General features: G+C 37.8%; 1 protein-coding gene across 2 annotated transcripts; it reads left to right on the forward strand.

The window, feature by feature from the left end:
- The first annotated feature begins 235 nt into the window (after window positions 1-235).
- LOC110929323 (valine--tRNA ligase, mitochondrial 1) lies at window positions 236-10106 on the forward strand. 2 transcript variants are annotated; one of them, XM_022172465.2, is made up of 21 exons: window positions 236-395; window positions 782-900; window positions 994-1059; window positions 1637-1806; window positions 1904-1976; window positions 2101-2166; window positions 2250-2333; window positions 3306-3383; window positions 3504-3587; window positions 3699-3778; window positions 3863-3920; window positions 4003-4305; window positions 5095-5265; window positions 5329-5528; window positions 6581-6983; window positions 7141-7392; window positions 7521-8015; window positions 8116-8207; window positions 8669-8768; window positions 8847-8992; window positions 9728-10106. In XM_022172465.2, exons 2-21 carry the CDS (start codon window positions 829-831, stop codon window positions 9900-9902), a joined length of 3168 nt encoding a protein of 1055 aa, XP_022028157.1. In that variant the 5' UTR covers window positions 236-395; window positions 782-828; the 3' UTR covers window positions 9903-10106. The 2 variants fall into 2 exon arrangements, with proteins under 2 accessions (XP_022028157.1, XP_022028158.1); XM_022172466.2 differs by having other exon boundaries at window positions 265-395; window positions 812-900.
- The last annotated feature ends 12664 nt before the right edge of the window (window positions 10107-22770 follow it).

The following is a 22770-nucleotide window of genomic DNA, read 5'->3' on the forward strand; positions in this document are numbered from 1 at the left end:
ATTAGTTTAGTGATTTTATCTCAAAATATACTGACCCGTTTGGGTTTTATCTCATACTGATCCTGACATACTCTGTTTTTTTATGCACCACTTATTAACCGATTGTAACCTAGTGACTAATTTTATTTGGTCCATCTTAACTCATCTTAAAATTTAAAACACCTATATTAACTCAAAATGAAATGGATGAGCTTGTTTTGCTAGTGAATACCATAATAATGCGAACTCCACAGGTTATAGTAAAAGTTAAAAATATTGTGGTAACCAAACAATTTGAGTTGAAACTTTTCTTCTATATTTCTTTACCTCTCCTCCTAACCCTAGCCGCAATCCCGAAATACTCCACAGTCCCCGTTCATCTTCTTCACAGCTTCCGGCGACTCCATCTCCATTCGGTAAACATTATCTGTTTATAGTTAGTCAATTCATGTAATTCATGCCTATCTGTACAACAATCACCGTTTTTTCACTGATTTGCTTCATATGTATACTCAATTTATGCGTAACTTTTTGTAGATTGAATCTTCTTTTGTAGGATATACTCCATTTTAGTATAGATTTTGTACGTGCGTATAAATTCAATTCGGTTTTGATGTTAATTAGCTAAACATTATCTGTATTCAGTTGGTCAATTTTTGTAGTTCATTGGTGTTTTACAATAATCACCGTTGCTTACTGATTCGTTTCATTTTCTGCTTGAATTATGCGTAATTTGTTGTAGATTGAGTGGTCTATTGTAGGATTTAGTATAGGTTTTGATGTTGAAGTGTATGTTAATTAGGTTTTACGCAAGTTAAAATTTGAATATCAGAAGTAGGAGGTAACATTATGGCAAGCTTAAATCCGGAGGTTTCACTTACAGAGGAGGAGCTTGAGAGGAAGAAGAAGAAAGAAGAGAAGGTCAATTGTTGTAGTTATTTGATTTTGAATTTATTAGCATTACTTATATGTTATTGTGTACTTGAGGCTTTATTTGTTCTATTTGATGAGCAGGCGAAAGAGAAAGAGTTGAAGAAACAAAAGGCTGCACAAAAAGCTGCCGAAGCAGCTAAGTTGAAGGTATTTTATAGCTTGGCGATTTGGATTTAAACTACGGCTTTTTGACCAATAATAATTCATACTGCTAATGTGACCAATGGCAATCCAAACTTTTACGTTCGTTGCCAACAGTGGCGGATCCAGCTCTATTTTGTGACTCGGTTTGGAAAAATAGAAAAAAACAGTGAAAATCTTGTATGATTTGGAAAAAAATTAGTGAGAATATATCAAAACGAACCCACTAAAAAATTTTCTGAATCCGCCACTGGTTGCCAATGGAAATGCTGGTTTAACGGAAAAGTAACATGGCCTGTCTCTTGATTTTTATCCCAATTAGAATGTTGTAAACTGTTTTAAAACAATATGGATTGAAGTTAGGGGCACACAAAGTTACTTCTTTGTTATGAGATTGTTCTTGGTAACGGAAATTAAAGTTAGGTGGGTTATTGGTGACATTGCCGGTATGGATTATTATCGGTCAATGGGTATTTGGATTACTGAAATTTAATTTTCCTTGTAAATAATATCATATTTTAGCGAGTTTTTTTTATGTTTATGAAGTTAATTTGATTTTGATGTTAATTGATTTGCACTCAAGGCTCAACAAGGCTCTACTTCCTCGAAAGCCAGTAAGAAGAAGCTTGCCCGCGCTGATGCAGGAGATGAAAATCCTGAAGATTTTATCGACCCGGAAACACCACTTGGTGATAAGAAAAAGCTTTCTAAGCAAATGGCAAAACAGTTCTCTCCCGAGGCAGTGGAGAAATCGTACGTTTTGCTTTGAGTTTTTATATTTTACAGCATCCATCGGTTTCAAGTTTTTTTCCTAAAGTTGTGTTGTTTATATAAAGTTATTTTTTTGTAGATGGTATGCATGGTGGGAAAACTCTGCTTTCTTTCAGGCAGATTCCAATAGCACCAAACCTTCATTCACAATTGTGAGGGCTTTGCCACTTTACATCTGATATTTTCTATTCTGATTCATATATAAATTTATAAACTATAAAAAACGGTTGGTTATTGTAATATGGGTATAATGGTTTTGTTTGTATGTAAATGCAGGTTCTTCCACCTCCTAACGTGACTGGAGCTTTACATATCGGTCATGCCCTAACTGCTGCCATCCAGGTTTAACACTCGTCTTTCTGTATAAAAGTTGTGGTTTTAAATTCTTTCATTTATACGTTCGTTGCTGAAATTCATTTATTCAGGATACAATTATTCGTTGGAGGAGAATGTCAGGATACAATACACTGTGGGTGCCTGGGATGGATCATGCAGGAATAGCAACTCAGGTTCGGTTGATCTTCTAAGATATAAATACTAGAGTTGGCAAAACGGTGGGTTGGTCAGAAGGTCAAGTTAACTCGAAACACTTTTTATTCTGAGTTTTTCTTCTTAATAATAAGTAATTTGTCTCAAATATGCCCACCAAAATAAAAATATACACTTTTAGAAACTTTTTACATTTAACACTGTTTTTTCTTAAGTTAATTGGTACGAGTTTATCCGTTTCACTCCGTTTACAGAGCCTAAATTGACCCATGCATAAATAAGTGGGTACAAACGGCCACCTCTAGGGCTGCAAACGAACCGAACGAACACGAACAAGACTTACCGAACGAGATTTTATGTTCGTGTTCGTTCGTTAAGGAAATGAACGTGTTCGTGTATTAATTTTAGGCAACGAACGTTCATGAACACAAACTAATGTTGTTGAATACAAACGGAAACAAACGAAAACAAACGAAAACAAACAAGCGTTTATGTACAAAATATATAATACACTGATACTTGTTAACCATTGTATTTGTCGGAATTTTGGAGTCGTTAAATAAATATAAAAACTAAAAAAACTAATGAACTCTCTAACACAAACAAACATAAACAAACACGTTACCGAACGTTCATGAACATAAATGAACGAACACGTTCTTTGTTCATGTTCTTTCATTTAACTAAATGAACGGATTTTTTTTGTTCTTGTTCGTACATCTATTAAACGAACACGTTACCGAACGTTCATGAGCATAAATGAATGAACACGTTCTCTGTTCATGTTCTTTCGTTTAACTAAACGAACGAAATTTCTTGTCCATATTCATACATTTATTAAACGAACGAGCACAAACGAACTTCCCACCGAACGGTTCACGAATTGTTCGCTGAACGTTCAGTTCATTTGCAGCCCTAGCCATCTCTGTTTCCATTATATGATATGTGGCTAATTTTTTTTATATATATTTCTGACACTGCCTCACTGATAGGTTGTGGTGGAGAAAAAAATCATGAGGGAAAGAAAATTGACACGTCATGATGTGGGCCGAGAAAATTTTGTATCTGAAGTGAGTTTGACCTTCTTTACATTACGTCATTGTTTAATAAGTGACACTCATTGATCATCAGCTGGGACATTATAATGATGTACTTCTAAAAAGTTCCCATTTTTTTGGTATTGATGAAAGGTCTGGAAGTGGAAAAATGAGTATGGTGGAACGATACTAAAACAACTTCGGAGATTGGGTGCATCTCTAGATTGGTCACGTGAGGTAAAAACCAATAAAGTTTTTTTCTTTTCATTTGTATATTACATTTGAACCTATAAGAGTTTTGTATCGTTAAGAGTTTTGAACCTTTTGGTTTGTTTTGTTTTATGACAGTGCTTTACAATGGATGAGAAACGGTCAAATGCTGTAACAGAAGCTTTTGTCAGGCTTTATAATGAGGGTCTTATATATAGGTATTATTATTGGTGTCAATGAGGTTCAGTTTTTCGTAAGTTATCATTTGATCAAAATTGGTTTATCTTTTGCCTTCACTTTAGAGATTTACGGTTAGTCAACTGGGATTGTGTGCTGCGAACAGCGATATCTGATATCGAGGTACACAGTTTTTCTTTTTTCACACTATCACACATAGTAGCAACAACTTATTTTATTTTACGTTGTACTGCTGTGTTTGTAGGTTGATTATATTGATATTAAAGAGAAGACACCTCTAAAGGTTCCTGGGTATACAAACATGGTGGAGTTTGGCGTTTTAACATCATTTGCATACCCTTTAGAGGAAAATCTCGGAGAAATTATTGTGGCTACTACTAGAGTTGAAACAATGCTTGGAGATACTGCTATTGCTGTTCATCCCGATGACCCGAGATACAAACATCTTCATGGAAAGTTTGCTAGCCATCCATTTAATGGACGAAGACTTCCTATAGTTTGTGATTCTATACTTGTTGACCCAAATTTCGGAACTGGTGCAGTGAAGGTAAAATAGTTTTATAAATATTAGAACTGGGAAATTTGACTCATTTTTATCTGAATGGGTAGGGCTGCAAACGAACCGAACAAAGACGAACAATACCTTGTTCGTGTTCTTTTGTTAAGGAAATATATATGTTCACAAGTTGTTCGTGAACACTTACCAAACAAAATGTTCAGTTGATTTGTTCGTGTTCATTTGTTAAGGAAATGAAAGTGTTTGTGTTCGTTTGCTAACTTTAGGTAACGAACGTTCATGAACACAAACAAACAAACAAGCGTTCATGAACAAAATATATATATTTATAATACACGGATACTTATTAAACATTTTATTTGTCCGAATTTTGAAGTATTTAAATAAATATAAAAAACTAAAAACACAAATGAACTATCGAACATGAACACAAATGATTATAAATGAACACGTTACCAAACGCTCACGAACGTAAATGTATGAACGCAAACGGACTTCCTGCCGAACGGTTCGCTGAACGTTCGATTTGGTTCGTTTGCAGCCTAAAATCCACTGGCTTAAAGTGGGTCTCGCATATGGCTTGAGAAGAGATCGGTTAAATGTGTCAAATGGCTGAAAGTCACCCAAAGTGTACTTTTAGACAAAAATGTTCTGGGTTATCTCAACCAACCAGAACCATACCAAAAATTACTCATTTGACCGAACCTGTTTTGACCCTCCACACATCCGGTCCGGTCTGACTTGACCATTTTGTCACGTCCAATAAAGATGTTATTAGTGTGTTGAATTCTTGTGATGATTTAAAGGTGGTCATTGCAGATAACTCCAGCTCACGACCCAAATGATTTTGAGGTTGGAAAGCGTCATAAACTGGAATTTATCAACATTTTCACTGATGACGGGAAGATAAACAGTAATGGAGGTTCTGATTTTGTTGGGATGCCACGTTTTCAAGCTCGTGTGGCTGTAACCGAGGCTTTGAAGGCTAAGGTATTCTTATATTTTCATCACTATTCGTTGTAAATGTGTAATTGGCAACATGTATTTTCTCAGGGACTGTATAAAGGGGAAGAGAAGAATGAAATGAGGCTAGGGGTATGTTCTAGAAGCAATGATGTGGTTGAACCTATGATAAAACCACAGTGGTATGTTAACTGCAATGGTATAGCTAAGGAAGCTCTTGATGCTGTCATGGATGACACTAATAAGAAAATCGAGATAATGCCAAAACAATATGCTGCTGAATGGAGAAGGTAACATTTGAGATGTTTTTTTTTTCAACTTTTTTAATTAGCAATCAATGTAAATGAACCTTCTTGATTGTTTCCTAGTACCTACAAACTAATGTTGGCACTTGGCATATAAGGGTCGGGTTAAAATGGGATACTTTTGTACGCGTCAAGATCTGAATATCGTTGCGTTTTATTTCAAATTTTGATTACACAATTAGTCCTTTGAATGTGATTACAGAAGTTATATTATAATAGTAATAATAATAACAATAATGATAATAATAGTGATAGAAATAATCTAGTTTTGTGACTAAGTTGATTAGGAGGTATTATACATTAAAGTTACACTTTGGACGGCTTTCAAACTGTTTGGCCCATTTGGTATGTTTTCTATGAGTTAGTTTTTGGAATTTACTTGACTAATCCGTTGAATATAACACGTATCCTGTAAGTGTGTAAATGAGCCGAGCCATCGAGCTTGGGCTCCTATAACTTATGAGAGCTTGAGATCGGCTTGGTTTGAAGTTTGTTTGCAAAGCTCAAGCTCAAGCTCGGCTCGTGAGTAGGTCTTTAAGCTCGGGCTCGGCTCGTTTATTATATACTAGTTATAATTATTATTTTTTATAAATTTTATAAATAACACAATATATCACACACACACTGTTTAGTTATTCGTATCATATCATAATTTAATGTACAACAATAGTTTATATATAAATATAAAATAAAAATTATATAAATAACAAGCTTGTTTAGGCTCTCGAGCTCGATAAATGAAGCTCAATCATATAAGCTTTTGATTCTTTTGAGCTTTTTGTGAGCCGATCTCGAGTAGCTCACGAGCAGCTTGGCCCGTTTACACCCCTATATCTTGAATGTATCAAGTCTTGAGCAAGGGTCAAAACTGTCACATCTACTTCACCTGCTTCATTCAAGCTTTCACTTTTTCTTATACTTTATTGGTATCGTACATTGACCCCTGACCCTTCATGTTTGCACATCTTGGTTATCGTTATACTTATATTAATTTTCTTATCCAATGCACATTCAATATTGAATTTTTGTTTTCTCAGATGGCTTGAGAACATTCGTGATTGGTGCATATCAAGGCAACTTTGGTGGGGTCATCGTGTTCCCGCATGGTATGTTACATTGGAAGACGATGAACTAAAAGAACTTGGGGCTTACACAGACCATTGGGTGGTGGCTCTTAATGAGAAAGATGCTGAAGCGGAGGCAAAGAAAATCTTCCCTGGAAAGAAGCTTCAGTTGGCTCAAGATCCTGATGTTCTAGACACTTGGTTTTCTTCTGGGCTTTTTCCATTATCTGTATTGGGCTGGCCCGAAAACACCCAAGATTTGAAGACATTTTACCCGACTTCTGTTCTTGAAACCGGCCACGACATTTTGTTTTTCTGGGTTGCCCGTATGGTGATGCTTGGCATGAAATTGGGAGGTGATGTACCTTTCAAAAAGGTTCGTTAAGTTTTTAAGTTATTTTGAAGACATACCGTTTCTGTTCAAATGTAGAATGTTAACATGTATCTTCTTTAGGCATGATTCAATACTATATACATACAAATATTATGTCTACATGAGTTTTTATTAGATACGCATTTGAATTATTGTGTAGGTTTATTTACATCCCATGATTCGTGATGCACATGGGCGCAAAATGTCCAAATCTTTGGGCAATGTGGTGGACCCCATGGATGTCATATGTGGCATAAAATTGGAAGATCTTATCAAGAGACTCGAGCAGGGTAATTTGGATCCCTCTGAGTTGAAAGTCGCCAAAGAGGGGCAAAAAAAGGATTTTCCTAATGGCATTGACCAATGTGGTGCAGATGCCCTTCGTTTTGCCCTCGTCTCTTACACAGCTCAGGTACAATCTAAATTATATTTTATATTTTATATTTAACTAATAGATAAACCGCCAAAATGGATATTCTTATATATTATAACGAATTCCATCCTTACAGATACTAACATTGTGTCTTTGCATGATTCTAGTCGGATAAAATAAATCTCGACATATTACGTGTGGTTGGATACCGACAATGGTGCAATAAATTATGGAATGCTGTTCGGTTTGCCATGAGTAAACTTGGTGACGAATATACCCCTCCAGCAACGATTGAACCACAGAAGATGCCATTTAGTTGCCAATGGATACTTTCCGTACTAAACAAAGCTATATCAAAAACTATATCGTCGATGGACGCTTACGAGTTTTCAGATGCTTCAAGTGCTGTATACGCGTGGTGGCAGTCTCAGCTTTGTGATATTTTCATTGAAGTAATTAAACCTTACTTCTTTGGCGATAATGACAAATCTGCTAAGGGTTATGCACAAGATACACTGTGGGTGTGTTTGGATACAGGGTTAAGATTGCTCCATCCATTTATGCCGTTTGTTACTGAAGAATTATGGCAACGACTTCCTTCACCGAAGAATCATACACGTGAGGAGTCCATTATGATATGCGAATATCCGTCCGTTGTTGAGGTTATGTCTTAACTAGTTTTGACTTTTGACCAGCTTTTGTCGGATCAATTGACGGTGAGATGTTATGTTACTTATTATTTTTTTTTTTACTATTTTACAGTCCTGGACAAATGATGAGATAGAGTTTGAGATGGAAACAGTTGAGGCTGCGGTGAAGTCGTTCAGATCGATTAGAGGGGAAACGAAAGAAAAGTACGTGGTGTTATTAAATGGTTTCGAATTTGTTATTTTCATTTAGGGGTGACCAATTTGGTGGGTCGAGTGGTTCGTTACGGGTATCGATACAGTACCGACACCCAGTATGCCAACCGAAAGGAAAAACTCCACAAGTACAATACCGACAATCGGTATAATTAACAAACACAAGTTATTTAAAGTATAAGGGTGCAATTGAAAGTTAAAAAACACAAAAAATGACAAAAACCACAAAAGGAGCTCAATTTAGCGTAGATATGCATGCTAATTTTAGCAAAGGGAGGTGGTGCATTTTAGCACCACCCCCTATTTATAAGCATGAACTTTGTTATGTATATAATGTTCTGCTTGTCACCTGTTTTTGCTCACTCGGTACTTGTTAATTCGCTGATTGCACTGTTTCAATTAATTTGAAATTTTACTATTTAATAATAATGAAATATTCTCCCATTTTTTAGGCGAGCGGGTTTTGCAGTGTCTCGAACCGACAAAATTGCAGACCTTCTAAGGCGCCATGAAATGGAGGTTACAACCCTAGCCAATTTATCATCTTTGAAGGTATGAATACTTATAAGCTTTAAAGGTATATTTTAGAAATATTAGTATAACATATATTTTGGGATTTGCAACTGTCAGGTACTCGGTGAAAACGATCCTGCTCCAGTTGGATGTACAGTGGCAGTTGTAAACGAAGCGCTTTCAGTTTATCTGAAGAATCAAGGAGCTATTGACGTTAATAAGGAACGAGAAAAGCTCAATGCTAAGTTTACAGAATTGCAGAAGTAAGCAAACCTGTCCTTAATGATTACTAGCTTTCTTCATGTAGTAATAATATATTAATGATGGTAGGAAAAGGGCAGTTTCACATATATTTAAATTTCATAATGTCACATTTACCCTTTTAACAACGAAAATAATATTAGTTACTTATAACCAGCTTCCTGGTGTAGATTAAATAATAGTTTTGTGGAGTTACTTTTAGAGTGGTAAGATAAGCGGGATGGGTAACGGGTCAAAATTTCCAGGATGGACCCGGATTGGGCTTGAGCTTTCTCCGAAAACATTATTTTTTTTTCATTTAGAACGGGCAACATCATATATATCCTAACTTTCATAATATCAAAATTTTACCCTTTTTAAAGATAATAATGTCAGTTACTTATGACAGCTTGTTTACCGAATGAACGAATAGAGCGTTATGCGATGCTTCTAGTAATAATGTTTTTTATTAAAATTAAAACACACTGATATTTCAAGTAGTAACTAAGTTTATTTATCCACTATAGGATACGTAAGTATGTTACTTTTAGTGTTTTATACAGAGTAAATATTACAGAAGTATTATTACAATAATAATCTAAATGTCTTGGATAAAACAATTTAGGAGGTTGTGACTTTCAATTCGTTTGACTTTGTTGGTTCGATTTGACTAAACCATTTGTTTAGCGTTCTTTGTTTATTTTCTCATCTCGATTCTGTTTTCACCTGGTTGATTTGACGTCTCTATATCTGAGCAGGCAAAAAGACAGTTTAAACAAGGCGATGAGTGCCAAGGGGTACGAGGAAAAGGTGCCCGCACATATAAAAAAGGACAATGTTGACAAACTCGCCTCGTTAATGCAACAACTACTCTCTATCGAGGAAGCCACTCAACACATTGAACGCCAAGTATCCGCGAATTCAGAAATCTAAGTCAAAAACTTTCTGTGTTCGGGTTTTTGTTATTTTGTTGCTCCAGCTTTATAGATTTGAAGTGAAAGTTTTGTATTCATATTATTGAAACACTCGGATGATTAAATCACTTGAGGTATTCAGTAACATTTGTGGGACGATTTGTATTTCTAGCTTTAGTTGGTAGCGTTTGTTTATTTTGTTGAACTATTGACCCTTTTTGTAGTTTTTATGTGTTATTATTTTATTAATCAAGAGATGCAAGTAGATATAAATAGGAATAAAAAACCTAATCAATCTTGACCGAAGAATAAAACTATTTCAAAATTACCTACCAAAATAAACTTCAAATAGAAGTGAAGGGTGCATATTTAATTTACAAATTACATAGAAAAATCATATTTGTTTGGAAATAGTTAATGGCATATTCATGAATATATACTGCGTTTGGTTATCTATATGCTCGTTGTCATGTTGCACGTTGGCTACATATTCTCTTGATCCCATTTCTTGTTTGGCTTGGCATAATGCTAACTTGTTATGGATGATAAGGCCACCAAAGCGAAGATTCATCATTCACAAAAACTTCGCTACTTTTTCATGAGCCAAACAACGCACCGCCCACAAAGAACTAGTAATTATAAAAATCCCAATATATTTTCGTAGTAAGTTTTGTAGTTGTTCTGTTGGCGGCCCGTCTTGGGTCGGCCTTGTGTTATTGACAGTTACCTTTCAAAAAAAAAAAAAAAAAATAAATAAATAAACTTTTAGATTGTTATATTTGTACAAATTTATGCATTTATAGAGTTTTTTTTGTTCAATACATACATATTTATTTATGAGATTTTGGATAGGGTAAATTACACTTTTCGTCCTTTATGTTTGTACCTAATTGCAATGGATAGCCTTTAACTTCAATAATTACAGTCACAGTCCTTTATTTGCAAAACACATTACACTATACGTCCTTTGTCCTTAACTAAGTTAAAATTTTCAGTTAAGTTTTTTCACTTAAGGGCAATATGGTCAATTCATCATTTTATTTAAATGCCTAATAATTAATCATTCAATAACTAATGGACCCCATCTTTTTTATTTAAATATAATATAATAACTTAACCCCAACCCCACCCCCACCCCACCCTGTCTTCGCCACTTTAACCCACACCCACCCTCACCGTCGTCACCCCCACCCCACCCTGTCTTCGCCACTTTAACCCACACCCACCCTCACCGTCGTTTCTATGTCACCGGCAAAGCACCATCTCCGGCGTTACACCAAGAATTTATCTAATTCTATGCTTCTGCAAAATGATTTAAAAGGACTTCATTTCCTTACTCGATGGATGAAAAGGATATTTGAAGAATTCATATCAAATTCAATTTTACAAGCAAAAAGCAACTTTTTTCATGCTTTGAGTTTATGAACAACAAGTTCACAGTTCGATTTCGATTAAAGGGATATATTTAAATCAATCAATTTCACAAAGGAAAAGCAAGATTCTTCATGACTTACTAAACAACATGGTCACAGTTCACATCAGAAAGAAATTAAATACGAATGAAATTTCTAGAATCAAATGCAATCTCTGGATCATCTAAAAAATAAATCAAAATTGTATAACAGTTGTTTTCAAACTACCAGTGAGATTGTACAAACTTATATCTTTAAAATCTGATATATGTATTAATCTGCACGATACTCACCGAACACTTTCCAAGCTCTGGCACCCCTAACTTTTAAGTCCCTAACCCCAAATCCAACAGATTTTACCAGAATTGAACATACCAGAATTAAAGATTTCAACATATCAAATCCATTCATCTTTGCTACCACACTACAAACACCTACAATTCAACAAGCTCTCTGCGTATTTTCAAAGAAGAGGAAGATGAGCACTGGCGAGGGGAGGAGAACGGCGGAGTAGGTCGTCGGAGTTTGCTGAAGGAGATGATAGACGGCGGAGTAGGTCGGAGTTTGCTGTAGGAGATGATAGGGAGGGGAGGGGTTGGTACGTGGGTGCGGCGAGAACGGGGGCTATTTCACCGGAGAAGAAAGGGGGGCGGTGGGGTTGGTGGTCAATTTATGTGGGAGAAGATAACAAGTGAGCCCTAACACACACATACATACATAGATGTATTTAATAATTATTTATTTTATTTTTTCGTTTTACTTATTATACCTTTAAATAAAAGGATAAATTGACCAGAATACCCTTAAGTGAAAAAAACTTAACTGAAAATTTTAACATAGTTAGGGATAAAGGACGTAGAGTGTAATGTGTTTTGCAAATAAAGGATTGTGACTGTAATTATTGAAGTTAAAGGCTATCCGTTGCAATCAGGTACAAACATAAAGGACGAAAAGTGTAATGTATCCTTTTGGATATATCATGTTTGATTTGTATTTGTATATTTTTGGAAATTTGAATTGATTTGTTAAGTATTTTAAAAAAACGAGACTTTTTTTAGAGGTTATGTACTACATCCATCGCAAAATAAGGTGCTCTCGTATTGGTCCCTAAAAATAGCGGTCGTAATTGGTTCCTCGATTTTGATTGCTAGTTGCAGTCTTTCGGGCCATTAGTCGGTGGTCTCATTTTGTGGCCGTTTTGCTTGGGTCGATATAATTGGATTTGGAGAACAAGGAGCGACATTACAATAGAGAAGGTAGACTCGTTTAGTCTTTTGGTCTTTAAGTTTAAAGACCCTAATTTTGTAATCTTTTGTCTTAGCTAATAAAGAAAATCCCTAGTTGCAGTTGTGGACATAAGTCTCACACCGAAACCAAACCATGTTAAAATTGCCGTGTTTGTTATTTTCTGTTGAATGTGTTTTTATTCGTTTGTGCATTGAGTGTTGCTTTTCAATGCACCACTTGAATCCTAACCCGTTGAGGGGGGGGGGGGTTCCTAAGTTTTCTCTCTCTATCACACATACCTTCCTTCTCTATTGTGATCGTACTCACAAACAAAAGGGTGTGTGTGTGTGTGTGGGGGGGGGGGATTTATTTTTAAACCCGTTTTTATCTTGAGTTGGTTAAACCCGATCTTCTATCAAAGAGTTCGTTATTCTCATTGGTCCTTATCTCTAGTATCCTTTTGTGATAGGTTTGAATTAAAACCCATTATGTTATATTATAACATCCTAAATACTAAATTGAAGAAACACTAAGTAACTCTAAGCTACTCGGCCGAATTGTCTCGTGTAAATCGGTTCAATCTTCCTTCTTCACTCAACAATGACTGGCTTCTTCCTATTGATCCTACAAAACGAATCAACACCGGTGAACTCGTTACAAGGAGGAGAGGTTGGGGGTTTTCCTTGTAATTACCCTCCGGCGTGAGAATCAGTAATCGCTTTGAGGTTATAAGTGTGTGTATATAGTGAGAGAGTAAGAAAACGGATCTTAAACCTGGAGGTTGAGCCTTATATTTATAGCAGGAGATTTGTGGAGGAGAAGGGACGCCAGCTGGGTGTTTGCCAGCTGTCCGACCAGGTGGCATATCCATTTTGTCCCTTCTAACGTAACCAAGCTTGGTCTTGTACTAGAGGTGACGTGGCATATAGACATTCACTCCAGCTCAACGTTCTTTTGTACCAGCTGTGAGGATCTTGTGACATGTGTTAGCGCCTAATAATTTTTTAAATTCTCCATATTAAGGGGGCGTTTGGTGTTTCGTTTTCAAAATAGATTATGCGTTTTCAAAATAGATTTTGCGTTTTCAAAACCGCGTTTTGAAAAAGCATGTAGGTACATACTTCTCCAAAACTGCGTTTTGGAGGCAGATAATTACTTTTTCATCCAAACACTTATTTAGATTATTTATGTTTTACAAACGCAATAATCAAATAATCACTTCAAAACGTAATCTCAAACACCCTCTAAACATTATATAAAATCTGGTTGGAAGTTAAACGCATAAAGCAAACCTCTGAGATGGTTAGAGCATTCACATCCAATCCACTAAAAATATACATACATTTCACTAAAAAACAACTCCTATATCAATATATTTCCACTAAAAACAAATACTTTTTCTCTCTCCTTTTCAATATATATTACATTTTTCTCTCTCTTTCACTCACAACCACTTTCAATATATATTAAAAAATTATAGTGGGTGAACAGTGTCCCCCCAAATATACAGATGAACAGTAATATTTTCTCTCTCCTCTACTCACAACCACTTTTTATACTCTTTACATTTTAAAAACCCCACACACTAAATATGATGGACCGGATGGGAATGCTCTTAGCACACCTTATTTGGCGATGCAATCCGGCCGAACAACATTCTTTCCTTCCCTATTATAGGTTTTAATAACTTTTTTTTTATTAAATCTTGTTTTATATAATCATGATATTAAATAACTGAAGGTTAATTGTAAAATACACAAATTAACATATTACCATTTCATAATTTTATTTATATTTTTAAATACAAAATATATGTACAAATTAACATATTAACATGTCATAACTTTATCTCTCTAATATATCATAACTCCATGAACTCAATCTCTACCACGTATTCTACAATATATGTACGTTTGATGCATAAATGAATAATAAAAACCAAAGTAGCTTGGTTAGTGGTCTCCTCAAAAGTGAGGCCGGGATTTGAGTATAGTATATTATTTAACTACTAATAGTATCCTAACGATACCATACTGATCCAATACCAACTTAACAACATCCACTATTAGTATCGGCATCCATTATATATTTTTTGTTTCCATACGAGTTAGCTTCGATATTTTTGCATTGCCAATATCAAATCAGTAAGTAACTTTATTGTTTTGTGCGTATATCAAGTTTTCATCGCAAGAAGCGAAGGAACAGAGTAGTATCACTTCTTAAGGACTTAAACCTTCATCTATTAGATATAAAGTGGACACAAACCATTATGTAAATTAGGTATTAACCGGTAAGTACATTAAACTAAACCATATGAGTTTTATAAGCCCACACGGTGTGGGCTAGTGAAGGGTGATCGTGGGCTGACGTGGCTTCATGGCCATAAAGCGTTATCAAAATTTTAATATCCCCAAATCCGTTGCAATACCGCCTAAACAATATCGGTTCCAATATTGGTATTAATTTTTATGGTTTTGGTTTTGATACGAATCGGTTTTGATATTTTTTTTGTACCCGTATCGCACCGAATACTGTACAAAACGACCACACATAACAATGCATGCATTGGAGCGTCATTTAATTTAAAAAAACTCAAATCCTAACCAACTTGGGGCTGTTTGACAACTTCTGAATAGGTAAGTGCTGAACCAGTAAAAGGTCCGAACCATAAAGTGTTGAACCAGTAAGAGGTTTGAACCATTAAGAGCCAGGATAATGTTTAACTATTCAGAGGCAAATGTTTGACCAATTCATATAAGAGGTCTTAACCATTTAGACTCAGTATAATGCTTAACAATTCAGAGACAAATGTCTGAATCATTCAGATTTCTGCCCACAAAACAAATAGTCTGAACCATTAAATGCTGAACCAGACCAATTCATATAAGATGTCTTAACCATTTAGACTCAGTATAATGCTTAACAATTCAGAGACAAATGCCTGAATCATTTAGATTTCTGCTCACGAAACAAACAGTCTGAACCATTAAATGCTGAACCAGATCTGAACAATTAAGAGGCTCATTAAAAGTTAAACAAACAACCCCTTAGTCTCTACTTCAGAAAATTATATCAATTTGTCTTCCATGTACAAGTTTAATCCCTCGTGAACTCTCATTTTTGTCACGTAAAATTGGTTCTCTAAAAATCACATCAACTATTTTATACGTTTAAGCTAACATGAAAAATTTGCTTGTTAGATAAAGACACTCCAAAATGGACAAAGACTTATTATGAAACAACAATGTAATATATAACAATGAGACCTTTTTTTTCTCAAAATTATGCCTAGGAGGCAGGGCCGTCTTTGAGAATGTTAAAAAAATTTTGGGCCTCGGGCTACACAAAAAGTTGGGCCCACTCCTTATTATATAAACTCATCTTTTATAAATCAAGAAATCACAATACGACGATAATTGTAATAAAATAAACAAAAAAAGTAGGTGTAGCAAAATAATTTGCAGCAGCTACATCGCCTGTAAACATCCAATAGCTAAAATATCAATCATCCAAGATCCATACAAGCAATTTTGCTAGCAACAAGATTTACTAATCTCACCAATAAGCAGCAACATATGAGCATAAAACACTAGTATTAACTAATGGACAACTTAAATTTAATGTGTGAAAAATAGAATATGGAAAGTTGCGTCACAAACAAAAGTTTCTGAACCTGGAAATAAATAAAAAAAGTCAAAGCCTGTTACAAGCCATAAAAAAAAAATTTAAAAATGTAAAAAATGCGGCAAAACACAGAATCGAACAAACAACCTTTATAAACTAAACTCAAATACAAACCAACTAGAATACTCACGGCTATATTATAAGGTCCCCTCCCCTATTATTCTTATAATATGCATAAACAAAATTTTAAATTTTGGGCCCGTTTTACTTTTGGGCCTCAGCCATCGCCCGGGCTGCCCAGCCCAATAACCGGGCCTACTAGGAGGATATATATCAATTTTGCATGAGTACATTCAGTTGTAATTCATGTAAATATGATTTTTAATAGAGAAAATTTCACTTTTCATCCTTTATGTATTACCTGAATTTTGAAACATGCCCTTTAAAAGTTTTAGTTTTAATTTATGTCCTTAAATCACATGTTTTGTATCACTTTAAGTCCTTTACACCAAACTGAGTTAAATAATTCAGTTAGGTTTATTTAATGCAAGGGTATTATTTGTATTTCACCTTATTTATTTTGTTTTTAAAAATAAATCAAAACAATTAAAGGTGGGACCCACTTTACAAAGTTTCAAGGCTTCATCTTTCCCACACCCCCATGTTTTCCGGTCATCTTCTCCGGCTCTGGTCATCTTCTCTGTGACAACTCGAACTTTAGACCTACTTTGTGTAACGTAGGTGAACGTTTTGTGATTATATACGAACCTTATTTATTGAACGTTATGTTGTTATGTGATATGTGTTATGTTGTTATGTGATATGTGTTTAATGATTGTGTACATGATACGTTATGTGTATGTATATAAGTTACATGAAACTCGAACCGCACAACACCTACACACTCGACCGCACAAGCCTTTGGGCCGTATCACTTGTATCCGGTTAGATGGCAGCCCAAGTGATGGGTTCGGCCCATCCTACCTTAGCCGATTTACATATGGGGGTGTTGTAACCATTCCCCACTTTTTACAAAATCACAACACACACAAGAAACCCTAGCTATTCTCTCTCTCTTTTTCGCAAACCGAAGGCAGCCAAGAATCTCTCCTTCACCGAAGATCTTTGTGCTCGGATCAAACCCATCCTCTTTTCAATCGGTTAGTGCTTGATTATTTGATTGGTTTATGTTATGTGACTTCACATGTCTTAGAGAATGCATGATTGTAATGATGTAAACTAATATTGATGCTCTTATAATTGGATTTGCATGAGAATAACCATAAACTGATTCGATGATGATTGTTAAATTGCTATTACGATATATGATTCAGATTTGTTAGTTTGTTGTTGTGCTAGTAAGTCAGGCTATGTTGACCGGCCACATGCTCATGTAAATCGAATAGTTTGAATTTTCTTAGTTGTGTTCGTGTTATGATCTTGATTAGGGTTCTAGAGATTTGATTGTAACAAACCGGTTTGATCGATGATTGCTAAAAGAATGGCTGAAAACTTGTTGATTGGAATATGTTAACTTGGAAACAATGTAACTAATTCAGTAAATTAAGGAAACTTGTAACTGATTGCTTGAAACTCGCACAAGAGTCCTTGGTCGCACAAGGACCCAAGGCACACAAGTTGTCGGTCGCACAAGCTGATGGGTCGCACAAGAGGCCCTGACCGCACAAGGGGTCTCCGATCGCACAAGTGAAGTGTTGGATCGCACATGTTGTTTGGGCCGAATGGTTAGTTGGGTCAGGCTAGCCCGATCGCACAACACAAATCGGATTTGCACAAACTAATTTCACATTATTTAGTTGGGCTGGGTATATAAGTTGGATTGGGCCAGAACTGATCGCACAATCCGGTAGAATCGCACAAGGCCTGAGGTTGTTTAATCGGGCCGTAGTTATATTGGATAATTGTTGTTTAATTTTATTTGGGCTATATGTTCACCTATTGGGCTTCTAATCTTTGGGCCGGGTTTTAGATGAATCGCACAACCCAAGCAGATCACACAAGTCTGCTTGGATCGCACAATGGCACTTGCGTGTTATAAGTTGGGCCGGGTAGTTTGGGCTTCAATGGATGACTCGCACAAGGCCCTAAGCTTATGCGAGCCCAATCCGGAAATTCTAGTTAACTGTGAACGTGACTTTGTGTGCTTGCCATGATCCGAATGTGTTTTCCTATATGCTATCTTGTGGAATACCTGTGTACTTGATCTAAGTCAAAGCCTGACTTGTGTGTGGTAACCCTGTTAGGACGTGGTTGACCACTTTAGTTCAAGAACCTTTTATTGTGTATCTGCCGAGCAATCCAAGGTGAGTTCACACTCTTACCAAGGCATGGGATTCCCGGGGTGTTGGGAATGGGATTGATAAGGATAAGGTTGAATAGACTCATACGGACATTGTTACTAGACTACCATACCATCGTCCTCGGTTGTGCAGGACACATACGTAAAACCTACGTATAACTAAGCTACTCGCTATCCTCGGTTGTGAAGGATACTCACGTAAAACCTGCGTGAACGGATACTCACTATTGCCTCGGTTGTGTCAGGCACTTACGTAAAACCTACGTAAACCCCCACGTACCCTATCCTCGGTTGTGAAGGATACTTACGTAAATCCTACGTAAACTTGTACGTATTACTGTTCTCGGTTGGGAAGAACACTTATGGTTACGCATAGTCTAGTGGTTTAATGACATGGGAAGCCCCCATCAATAGAAACCTATATTGGCCCAGTAGAGCCACTTGAGACTCATGAACTTACTGTTACGCATTTACTTTCTGTGAACTCGCTCAACTAGTTGTTGACTCTCTGCTGCATGCCTTGCAGGACCTTAGGTACTAACGGAGCTTGCACAAGGAGGAGCAGGTCGTTGTGGGCAAAGGATCGTGAATGCTATTTGAACACTTATGATATTTCACACATTAATACTTATGTTTGGGTTTACTTAAATGCTTCCGCTATACTTAATTATGTTGGTTTGATAAACACTTTTCGTATTGATGGATAATTATTACTATTTATTACATGTTCAATATGATTGGTGGCTTGATCCTGGTCATGTCACGCTCCCAAGCGGTGATACTCCGCGTGTGGATTTTGGGGGTGTGACAGATTGGTATCAGAGCCATTAGTTATAGAGAACTTGGTTTTAATAAGGGGAAAACGTTTTTATTAAAACCAGACTATAACCAGAACAGTGCTCTCAACGATCCACAACGACGCTTCGCTCCACGTGCAAGACTCAACATCCTAGGTAATAAGGTTTATGTTTATTGCCTGTTTGCTAGAACTGCATAGAACTTTGCTCGCATTACGCTTAGATACACATGACTTTATTACATGAGAACACCTACGTGCTTACACTTTTCTGTCATCGCCCTACTCGCGAACCACTCTCACTTACGTTACTTTTACTATGAAGATCATGTCTGGACGAATTAACATGACTCAAGCCCAGCTAGAGGCTCTCGTTCAAGCTCAAGTTGCTGCGGCACTTGCAGCTGCTCAAGCAGGTAGTATATCCTGCAGTATAGACTCATACTAGGATCCTTAGATCCTGCATTCACTCTTGTATTTAAACTTTGCCCTATTCGTACACAATAGGTCAACACGCGCAGCAACCTGTCTGCACTTTCAAGAACTTCATGGACTGTCGTCCAAGTACTTTCAGCGGCACAGAGGGGGCAGTTGGACTCCTCCACTGGTTTGAAAAGCTCGAGTCTGTGTTCGAGATGTGTGAATGCCCTGAGGCTCGCAGGGTGAAATACGCCACTGGCACGCTAGAAGGAATAGCACTAACTTGGTGGAACGCCCAAGTCCAGATCTTAGGGTTGGCAGCTGCTAACGCCACACCCTGGAACGAATTCAAGGAACTGATCAAGAGGGAGTATTGTACTCAGGAAGACATCCATAAGCTGGAGGATGAGTATTACCATCTGAAGATGACTGGATCGGAAATTGAAGCTTACACCAAAAGGTCAAACGAACTGGCCGTGCTGTGTCCAACTATGGTGGACCCTCCAATTAAGTGCATTGAGTTGTATCTCAAAGGGTTGGCGCCAGAGATCCAGAGCCACGTTACTTCGGCTAATCTTGATAACATCCAGGATATTCAACGCCTCGCTCACCGCATCACAGACCAGGCAGTAGATCAGAACAAACTGCCTAAACGCATCAGCGCTACTGCTACTGCTACTACTTCAGCTACTCCTGCTACTCCCAGTGACAGTAAGAGAAAGTGGGATGGGGATTCCAGCAAGGGATCAGCTTTAGTTCAGTCTCAGGCCCAGCAGCGAAAGACTGACAGTTATCAGAGTCCCAGTCAACACTCTTCAGGTAACCACAGGCAGGGCGGATATCGAGGGAACCTCCCAAGGTGCAACAACTGCGGTAGACACCACGGTGGCCAGTGTAACAAGGGTCGCTGCCAAAGATGCCTCAAGATGGGTCATGAGGCTAAGGATTGTAGAAGCCCTCGTCCTGCGAACCAGAACCAGCAGCAGCCACAGGCACAGCAGAATCAACAACAGGGCAACAAAGGATGTTTTCATTGCGGCGCAGAAGGGCACTTCAAAAGGCACTGTCCTCAGCTGAACAGGAACAATAACAACAACAACAATAACAACAATCAGGGCAATGGCAACAACAACAACGGGGGAAACAACAACGGCAACGAGGCAAGGGGTCGTGCATTTGTGTTAGGGCAGGGTGATGCCAGGAATGATCCCAACGTCGTTATGGGTAAGTTTCTTCTCGACAACATTTACGTTACTGCTTTATTTGATTCGGGTGCGGATACAAGTTACATGTCTTTGAAAATGAGTAAATTGTTAAAACGTACATCAACACCTCTAAACACCAAACACGTCGTAGAACTAGCTAATGGTAAGAGTTTAGAAGCCACGCAAATAGTCAGGGGTTGTAGTATCGTCTTAGCCGGTCAGACATTCTCGATCGACCTTATTCCCATAGTCTTGGGAAGTTTTGATATCGTTATTGGGATGGATTGGTTATCCCAACATCAGGCAGAGATCTTATGCAGTGAGAAGATCATTCGCATTCCCCGTTCTGGTCAGGAACCTCTTGAGGTTCAAGGCGACAAGAGTGGTGCTGTGGTTGGCATCATCTCTTTCTTGAAGGCTCAGAAGTGTCTGCGGAAGGGTCACACCGCAATCTTGGCACTCGTCTCGGATGCATCAGTGAAGGAAAAGAAATTGGAGGATATTCCAATCGTTCGCGACTACCCTCAGGTGTTTCCTGAAGACTTACCTGGCTTACCGCCTCACCGTCAGGTCGAATTTCAAATCGAGCTCGCTCCAGGAGCAGCACCCATAGCTCGCGCACCATATCGTTTAGCTCCATCAGAATTGGAGGAATTGTCAAAGCAGCTACAAGAGCTCTTGGAAAAGGGCTTCATTCGACCAAGCTCTTCGCCTTGGGGAGCTCCAGTATTATTCGTGAAAAAGAAAGATGGTACGTTCAGGATGTGCATAGACTACCGTGAACTCAACAAGGTAACGGTGAAGAACCGTTATCCTCTTCCACGCATAGATGATTTATTCGACCAGTTGCAAGGGTCGTGTTACTATTCCAAGATAGACTTGAGGTCTGGTTATCATCAGCTGAGAGTCCGGGTGGAGGACGTCTCCAAAACTGCATTCAGAACTCGTTACGGTCACTACGAGTTTCTTGTCATGCCGTTCGGGTTAACGAACGCGCCTGCCGTATTTATGGATCTTATGAACAGGGTGTTCAAACCCTATCTTGACAAGTTCGTCATTGTTTTCATCGACGATATTCTAATCTACTCCAAGAGTCAGGAGGAGCACGAGCAGCATCTACGCCTTATTTTGGAACTCCTACGGAAGGAACAGCTGTACGCTAAGTTTTCGAAATGCGACTTCTGGCTTCGTGAAGTCCACTTCTTAGGCCACGTAGTGAACAAGGATGGGATCCATGTCGATCCATCCAAGGTAGATTCGATCAGAAACTGGCCTGCACCACGTACACCAACGGAGATACGCCAATTCTTGGGTTTGGCAGGGTACTATAGACGATTTATTAAAGACTTTTCAAAGATTGCTCAGCCGCTTACGTTACTGACACAGAAGGGTGTCACCTATCGCTGGGGAGAACCCCAGGAGACTGCTTTTCAGCACCTAAAGGATAGACTTTGCAGTGCACCTATCCTCTCTCTGCCAGAGGGCACAGATGACTTCGTGGTTTATTGTGATGCATCCATTCGGGGACTTGGATGTGTATTAATGCAGCGCGACAAGGTCATTACTTACGCGTCACGTCAACTTAAGATTCACGAACGGAACTACACGACGCACGATTTAGAGCTGGGAGCTGTTGTTTTCGCGCTTAAGATATGGCGACACTACCTGTACGGTACCAGGTGCACGATTTACACCGATCACAGGAGTCTCGAGCATATCCTTAAGCAGAAGGATTTGAACATGCGTCAACGGCGATGGGTCGAGTTACTGAACGATTACGAATGCGCTATCAAGTACCATCCAGGCAAAGCCAATGTTGTGGCTGACGCCCTCAGTCGGAAAGACACTTTACCTCGGCGCGTACGAGCGCTACAGCTTACGAT

This window comes from Helianthus annuus, chromosome 3, assembly GCF_002127325.2.
Source record: "Helianthus annuus cultivar XRQ/B chromosome 3, HanXRQr2.0-SUNRISE, whole genome shotgun sequence".
NCBI lineage: Eukaryota > Viridiplantae > Streptophyta > Magnoliopsida > Asterales > Asteraceae > Helianthus > Helianthus annuus.

Bases quoted from the DNA above. Each gene is read 5' to 3' on its own strand.
- LOC110929323 (XM_022172465.2), top strand. From the start codon at position 829: ATGGCAAGCTTAAATCCGGAGGTTTCACTTACAGAGGAGGAGCTTGAG. The intron at 1,807-1,903 runs GTACGTTTTGCT...ATTTTTTTGTAG, and splicing joins CCCGAGGCAGTGGAGAAATC to ATGGTATGCATGGTGGGAAA. The intron at 3,779-3,862 runs GTATTATTATTG...CCTTCACTTTAG, and splicing joins AATGAGGGTCTTATATATAG to AGATTTACGGTTAGTCAACT.